This window comes from Narcine bancroftii, chromosome 1 (genome assembly GCF_036971445.1).
Source record: "Narcine bancroftii isolate sNarBan1 chromosome 1, sNarBan1.hap1, whole genome shotgun sequence".
NCBI lineage: Eukaryota > Metazoa > Chordata > Chondrichthyes > Torpediniformes > Narcinidae > Narcine > Narcine bancroftii.
This window is the reverse complement of record NC_091469.1, coordinates 434,490,959-434,499,768: the sequence shown is the minus strand read 5'-3', so window position 1 is coordinate 434,499,768 and position 8,810 is coordinate 434,490,959. Positions and strand designations below refer to the sequence as shown.

At 38.6% G+C, this 8,810-nt stretch overlaps 1 protein-coding gene across 1 annotated transcript in view; it reads right to left on the bottom strand.

The window, feature by feature from the left end:
• Positions 1 to 695: 695 nt before the first annotated feature.
• The window catches only part of LOC138760621 (cilia- and flagella-associated protein 69-like), a 147,947-nt gene continuing 139,832 nt past the window's right edge, over positions 696 to 8,810 (bottom strand). The window contains exons 20-22 of the mRNA XM_069931451.1: positions 6,376 to 6,573; positions 1,580 to 1,666; positions 696 to 794 (exon numbers count right to left, since the gene is read on the bottom strand). Of these exons, the coding sequence (XP_069787552.1) occupies positions 696 to 794; positions 1,580 to 1,666; positions 6,376 to 6,573 (384 nt within the window). The remainder of the gene's footprint in view (positions 795 to 1,579; positions 1,667 to 6,375; positions 6,574 to 8,810) is intronic.

Below are 8,810 nucleotides of genomic sequence, written 5' to 3'. Positions count from 1 at the left end.
GTCCACAGTTGATCCTGATGTTTTACAGCATATCCCTCAGCAGCCAGTACTGGATGATCTAGACCTGTCGCACTCTACCAATAAAGTAATCTTGCAGATGAATTCAAATAAAGCAACAGGGCAGGATGGTATTCCTGCTGAGATCAACAAAGCTTTAAGCCCAAATGCATTTCAGGTGTTCCAAGACAACTTCGAAGACATCTGGCTCACAGAAGAGATGCCTGACAACTTCCGCGATGCCCTCAATGTGACTCACTCCAAAAATAAGGGAAGCAAACCAAACTTACAAAGGTATCTCACTGCTGTCTATCGCAAGCAAGAATTTTGCCCGCACCCTCCAAAACAGTCATCAATCCAAAATGTATACAAATAACCTTGAATAAAATCTGGAATGTGCACTTTAATTACATTTGAATTGTTTGATTACAAATTTAAAACTGTGGAGCACAAGTGCAAATAAAGGAAAAAACTGTGTTTATTCCAAACATTGATGGCACTACATGTCTTATGGAAACAAAAATAGTAAGAGATTCGACAGGGTAAATGTGACATGATGTTACCTCCGATGAGAATAACCTTTTTCTCAGAATAAGGGTATGATCATTTGAGAATGAGATGAGAAAGAATTTCTTCTCTCAGTGTTGAGTCTTTGGACCTCCTGTTCCAGAGATTTGAAAGGGAATAAAAAGGGATTTCTAATCAGTTATTGGGAGAGAGTAGGTAGTGGACTTCAGGATTGTTGATTCTGTCATTATCTTATTGAATGGCAGAGCAGTCTTGAAAAACTGAATGGCCTAATTTTAAAAAAAAATTAAATTTAGACATAAAGCACGGTAATAGGCCCTTTTGGTCAAATTACATTCAATTGACCTGCAACCTCCAGTATTTTTGAACAGTGGAAGGAAACTAGAGGCTATGAGGAAACCCATGCAGATGCTGAGAGGAAGTTCAAACTCCTAACAGACAGCATAGGATTCGAACCCCAGTCCGATCACTGGCGCTGTATCAGCATTGCGCTAACCTGCTATGCTAACCATGCCTACTCCTGCTTTTAGTCTTATGGTTCATAATGCAGAATATGAACAACGTTGGTTTTGATCAAAAGTGGGACTAAAGCAGAAAATTTGTGCTTTAACTAAATCGAAATCCTTCCAAAGTAGTGCATCATCCAACCAACCAATTTTCCCTTGCAACCGTGTCTGCCTGTCCCGCATCGGACTTGTCAGCTACAAACGAGCCTGCAGCTGACGTGGACATTACCCCTCCATAAATCTTCGTCCGCGAAGCCAAGCCAAAGAAAAAATAAGGCAAAAAAAGTAACAAAATAATTACAAGTTTCAATGTTAATATTGCTTAACGAAACATACTGGGGGTGTAGGTAAATTGGGCTGCAGGGACCCGAGGGTTGAAATGACCTGTTACTGTGCTGCATATCTAAATGTAATGTTTTTTTAATTAAAACATTTAAAAGAGATAAAACAGCCAAGTACGCACTTGAGTTTCTAACCTTTACATAATTCAGTACATAGAATGAAGAAAAAAAATCAATTTTAACTTTACTAAATAAAACAATACTTGCCTTCAAAATTTCATGGTTTGAAGTCCTAGCCACATATTCATTCCATGATTTCATGGATAATTCTCTTTGTTTGAAGTTATGTCGTATCTTGTTTAAAAAAAAGTTTGTTCATATGATACCATTAATATTTACAAGATTATATTTTAGTATCACATTTGTTGAAAAAATCTTCTCTATGTTAGATAAATTGCACAAGTACAAGGAAACTCAAGGACAGAGTAAAGCAACTAACTGCTCAAAGGAAAATTTAGTTTCACCCTAGAATGCTGGTCTGAAAATATGCTCTGCTGATAATTAGGATTGCAAGTAAACTTTATCACTCTCAAGTGTTTCTCAAAGATTGAGCCCTAATTTGTCATGTATACTCAAATAAGTCTCAGGTAATTTGTAACGGAAAAGAGCCCACAATGCCAATATGCTCTCTGTAGGATCACTGAAGAAGGAGCTTTACTCCAGAAGTAATTTTTTTTTGTACAATTGACCTTGAAAATAATGTCAATATAGAAGTTGGAAATCTGATAGGGCCCCTACAATTTCTGGACTAGTCTCCCTTAAGGTCCGAGGAAACACCTTGTCAGGCCTGGGGAATTATCTATCTTTATTTGCTTTAGCACCTCCTCATCTTTAAATTGTATAGGTTCCATGACCTCACTGCTTACTTGCCTCACTTCTTAAGACTCTGTGCCAGTTTCCTGAGTAAATACAGATACAAAAAAAATCATTTAAGATCTCCCCATCTCTTAAGGATCCATACATAGCTGTCCACTCTGATCTACACCTTATGTCTGCCAAAGGATGTCTTTTTTGCCCTCTGATTTCTCTCTTTTTTTCTGTATTTTTATACTCCTCAAATACCTCATTTGCTCTTTGTTGCCTATATCTGCTTTACCCCTCTCTCTTCTTCAGAGCCAGATCCCCAATATCCCTTGAAAATCAAGCTTTTTTATGGCTGTTAACTCTTGCCTTTAATCCATACAGGAAAATACAAACTCTGTACTCAAAATTTCACCTCTGAAGGCCTCCCACTCTCTGAGCACATCCTTGACAGGAAACAACCTAGTCCAATCCACACATTTTAGATCTTTGCTCATTTCCTCAAAATTGGCCTTTCATCAATTTAGAATTTCAACCCGTGGACTAGACCTATCCGTATCTTTAATTATCTTGAAACTAATGCAATTCTGATCACTTAACTCAGAGTGTTCACCTACACATACTTCTATCACCTTACTCACCCCCGAATAGGAGATCCAGTTTTGTACTTTCTCTAGTTGGTTCCTTGATATAATGATTTAGAAAACTTTTCTGAACACATTTGACAAACTCTAAGCCTGCCAGTTCTTTTGCAGTATGGGAGTCCCAGTGAATGTGTGGAAAAGTTAAAAGTTACAATCACAAATTTGTTTACTACAGCTGTCTCCTAACTTCTTGCAGATATGGTCCAATTCTCTCTGACTATTGGGTGGTCAAAAAACCGGGCTTGTCAAAAAATGCAAAGAATAAATTAATGTATAAGGAAAGCACAAGTAAATGGCTCTTACCAATATCATGTTTCCCAAGAGTTGGTGAAATGACTGGAGCAAACTTATAATCGGATCCGTTTGGTTAATCTAAGACAGCCTTGATCTTAATCTTTTGTCTCCAACAAAACCATTGCTTACCCCTTGCCATTTCAGAGATCACTGTCCACAAACTACACATGATCCATCACAAATAACTGAACGGACATTGTATGAGGATGCACACCTTTTAGACTTGGAAGAATATTGCCAATTCTTCAATATAGCAGAATCTGAATCCTCCTTAACAGGGGTATTTTCTCTGTTACAGGACTGCACCCTCACCTTCTCAAGAGAAACTAGGGATAGTCAATAAAGACTGCCAGATCCCAAAACTGAATTTTGAAATTCAGCTCCTATCCTTCCACCAGCAGACTCCTCAGCAACAAACTCAATCTAGGAGTCATTTAAGAACTCTTACTTTTGCACTTTATTGGGTTTTTCTTTCTCTGTATTACAGTCAGTTTGTTTACATTTCTATATTTGGTTACATGTGTACATTGAGTACAGTGTGTTTTGCACTTATTTTGGCTTGCCAGCAGGAAAAAGAATCTCAGGGTTGTATAGAATGTGAGATTATGTATGTATAACCATATAACCACTTACAGCACAGAACAGGCCAGTTCGGCCCTACTAGTCCATGCCGTAGCAAATCCCCACCCTCCTAGTCCAACTGACCAGCACCCGGTCCATACCCCTCTAGTCCCATCCTATCCATATAATGATCCAGTCTTTCCTTAAATGTAACCAATGATCCCGCCTCGACCACGTCTACCGGAAGCTCATTCCACATCCCCACCACCCTCTGCGTAAGAAATTTCCCCTCATGTTCCCCTTATAATTTTCCCCCTTCAATCTTAAACCATGTTCTCTAGTTTGAATCTTCCGCACTCTTAATTGAAAAAGCCTATCCACATTTACTCTGACTGTCCCTTTTAAAATCTTAAACACCTCTATCAAGTCCCCTCTCAATCTTCTACGCTCCAGAGAAAAAAGCCCCAGTCTGCACAACCTTTCCCTGTAACTCAGTCCCTGAAATCCTGTCAACATTCTCGTGAACCTTCTCTGCACTCTCTCTATTTTGTTTATATCTTTCCTATAATTTGGTGACCAAAACTGTACACAGTACTCCAAATTTGGCCTCACCAATGCCTTGTACAATTTCATCATAACCTCTCTACTCTTGAATTCAATACTCCGATTTATGAAGGCCAACATTCCAAATGCCTTCTTCACCACACCATCTACCTGAGTATCAGCCTTGAGGGTACTATTTACCATAACTCCTAAATCTCTTTGTTGCTCTGCACTCCTCAATTGTCTACCATTCAATGTATATGACCTATTTAAATTTGCCTTTCCAAAATGCAGCACCTCACATATCTCTGTATTAAATTCCATCAGCCATTTCTCAGCCCACACCTCCAGCCTTCCTAAATCACCTTTTAATCTACGGTAATCTACCTCACTGTCCACAACACCACCAATCTTTGTGTCATCCGCAAACTTGCTTATCCAATTCTCTACCCCTACATCCAGATCGTTAATATATATAACAAATAATAGTGGACCCAGGACCGAACCCTGAGGAACACCACTAGTCACCGGCCTCCAATTGGACAAACAATTTTCTACCACTACTCTCTGACACCTTCCATCCAACCACTGCTGAATCCATTTCACTACCTCCTTATTTATACCTAATGCCTCCACCTTTTTTCCTAACCTCCTGTGGGGAACTTTGTCAAAAGCTTTACTAAAGTCCAAATAGACAACATCCACAGCTTTCCCTTCATCAACCTTTTTTGTAACCCCCTCGAAGAACTCAATCAGGTTTGTCAAGCATGATCTACCCCTGACAAAACCATGCTGATTACTCCCTATCAATCCTTGTACCTCCAAAAATTTGCAAATAGCATCTCTCAGAACACTTTCCATCAACTTGCCCACCACAGACTTCAGACTTATAGGCCTATAATTCCCAGGTTTGCATTTGGACCCTTTCTTAAACAGAGGAACCACATGCGCCACCCTCCAATCCTTTGGTACCACCCCCGTGGCCAGTGACATCCTAAATATCTCTGTTAATGGCCCCACTAACTGTCCACTAGCCTCCCTGAGTGTCCTAGGGACACTCTGAAAATAAATCTGAAATCTGTAAAAGTATTATAAAAATACTTTATTTGGACCAATTAAGCATATTTCAAGATTATGGAATAAACCTTAGAAGTTAATTTTAGGTGCAGTTATATCAGACTCCATTTCATAATGGGGTTTATCGACATTTTGCAGAAAACCAATGTAATAACTAAAATATTAGACAGTGTACAGAATACCACTATTAGATACTTAAATTTCCATATTTCACATTCAATTGCCTTGGCAAGAATCTTCAAATGGGAATATTTCTCTGATCCAATTGTCTTTTTTAATATTTTATTTATGCAATGTATATAGTGTCAAAAATTAAGAATATTATGGCATAAGTGCATAATAAAACATTAACAATACATGCTGAAACTCTATTTATAAAAATTAAAATAGTGAATTCTAAAAACTAAAAAAAACTACAAACTGTGGCAAAGTTACGGACCTATGCTGTGATATTGAAATAGGATGAATAATGAGTCCACACCTCAGGTTTCAGCCAGAGAAGAGCAAAAGCATTTATTGACATGCTGTCAGGCTTGATATAGACAAACAACAGGTAACCTGGCATCATGACAGCTTGAGTATGTACTACCTCATGACATTCACGTTGAGTAGGCCAGGGCTTCTCTGTAGACCTATGGGTATTGCTGAGTCACTATGCTCGTGGCTGTAATGGCTAGTTGCCAGTAGATAGGAGCCTGTTGTGTCTAGCTATCATAAGTTTGGAGCTGTTAGTGCTGGTTCTGCCCACTCTCCCCCTTCCCCCAGTGTACCACTACAAAACTACAACAAAACCCTGTTAGCCTACCCTCCCCCAAACTAATCTAATTCCAAAATTAAATATAAGATATTCCATTATAAAACAATTATAAGTAATTAATTCGGATTGCATCAGACAACAGTCTAAGACCTCAAAAACATCATAAAGTTGTTAGATTTTTAGGGAAAACATTGCTGATCCAATTGTCAAGAAAATATTAAAAAAATATTTATCAAAATGACTGAAACTGGCCAGCTAAATGTTTTACTTCAACCCCATAAAAGGTACATACATTTGATTCTAAAATCGATGTAAATACAACTTACCTTGTCGTACATTTTCTGTTCATTCAGCAGTTCATGTTTTTGCTGGTTTTCCAGTATTTCAGTTTGATACAGTGCCACCTGTCTGCTAACATTCTCATAATGCTTTGTTATAGCATGCAAGCCCTCAATATCTCTGAGAACAGGGTGGATATTTTCCTGCTTTAGTTCTTTTTCAATTTCATTCCATATGCTTCCTTCCTGTTATTAAAAGATGTTAATTATGCTTCATGTAAATGCATACATTGCCATAACAAAATATATTTAATTGCCCCAAAGTCTTGAAGTTAGGTCATATCTGGTCTGTCAAGCCATGGATTGCTTAAACAAAACCAAAACACTATGGAAATTGGAAACATGGAAAAAAAAGTACTGAAAAGAGTACGCCAGGATGTAACTAAGCTCGTTTACATTTCAGATTAAAGTAATTTAAAAACAAATTTAAAAAAAAATCACATTTGGAGATTTGGGGCAAAAGACCTAAAAGATGGTTAACAACAGAATTGTTGCCAGTGTTTGCAGTCAAAAATCGGAGGAGTGGTTATGATTTCAAGCAGCTACACTCAAGGTTAAAGTCTCGAGCCTATGAAGTGCCAAAATCAAAAAGGATATTACTCCTTGAGTTTACACTGAGGTTTTCTGAAATCAGGTAGGAAATCAAAAACAGTAGGGTCACCATAAGATGACCAATACACCCAGGTTCATGCTTTCAGAATGAGAGGGGATCTAGTTGACTCAAAATTCTGACAGGGCCAGGCAGATTGGATTCAGTAAAATATTTGTAAAACTGCCAATGTGTAACTCCTTATTTCAAGCAGAAACAGAAATATAGAACTCTGTTTCTGCATTTAAGTGGCAGCAAGGTTGGCAACAGTCAGCATGATTGGTGCATTGGTTAGTGCAATGCCTTTACAGCGCCAGTGATCAGGACTGGAGCTTGAATCCTGAGCTGTCTGTAAGGAGTTTCTACGTTCTCCTGTATCTGCATGGGTTTTCCCTGTGGGCTGCGATTTCCTCCCACTGTTTGAAATGTACTGGGGGTGTAGGTTAATTGGGTGGAAATTGGGTAGCACTGATTCATGGGCTGAAATGGCTTGTTACCATGCTGTATGTCTACATTTAAATTTAAACCATTTCATGGCATAATGCCTAGAATCATTTTGGCCCATTTGCCTCCACTGAACCTGATACCTGAATTCAACTAAAATTTGCTCGCATTATCATTGCCATTTCACGTGTCTATCTACAAGCTTCTTAAAGTCTACTTTCCTATCTGCTTCCACCACTACTCCTGGCAGCCTGTTCCAGGCACTTCAGAATCAGAACAAATTGTCATGAACAAGTCACAAAATTACAACAATAAATAAAAACAGTGCATGAAAAGTCAAAGTAAGGCAGTATCTTTGGTTCATTGGTCATTTAGAAATTTGATGGCAACAGGGAAGAAGCTGTCCTTGTGCTGCTGAGTGCTCGTTTTTAGGCTTATGTATCTTTGTCCCGATGGTAGCAGAGTGAAGAGGGCTTGGCCTGGGTAGTGGGAGACCTTGCAAATAGAGGCTGCTTATTTAAGACACTGCCTCTTTGGAGTGAAGTTTGGTGCCTGTAATGTCGTAGGCCAAGTCTTTTTTTTTGTCCTGAGCATTGGTATCTTCGTACCAGTGATGCAACCAGCAAGATTGCTCTCCACAATACACCTGTAAAAGTTTTTGACATACCAAATCTCCTCAAAATCCTCACAGAATATAGCTGCTGGGAAGCCTTCTTCATGATTCGATCAACTTGGAGGCTCCAGGACAGATCCTCAAGAGATGTTGTCAGCCAGGAATTTGAAGTTTTTTAAAAAAAATATTTTATTTTTGATTTTCAAGGACTCATAAATCCAAATAAACAATACATTTTTCCCCAATAAAAGTGAATATCATACAGAGTTTATTTTATTCCCTACCCCTCTCCCCTCCTTCCCATAATCAAATGCAAAGAAGAAAATATTATATAAATTAAACAAAGACAAAGAACAAAATATTATTAAAATCAAAAACCCTTAAGGCAACTTAAGAAGAACCCACAGAAACCTAAAATAAAAGGATAAGGAACAAAATACAAGAGCACATCACTTGCGCCACAACCCACTTCACTGATCTCAAGCATTCCACTCCTGGAATGGTTGTTGTAATCACTTTATCTAAAAGGAGTATAATTACATCCGTGCCACAGCGCAACTAATGTGCCATATTTCTTCCTCAAATTGTACGTAATTTTCTCCAGGGGGAATACAATTCTGCATTTCCATATTCCATCGAGTTGTAGCAGCCCACAAACCGAATCACAGCCCAGCTCACAAAATGACCAGTGAACACGGCGATCAAGAGGGCCCCACAGGAACCAACGGCTGTCATCCTTCGTGACCTCCCACATGGCAGGAAACAGTGGGCAATGGT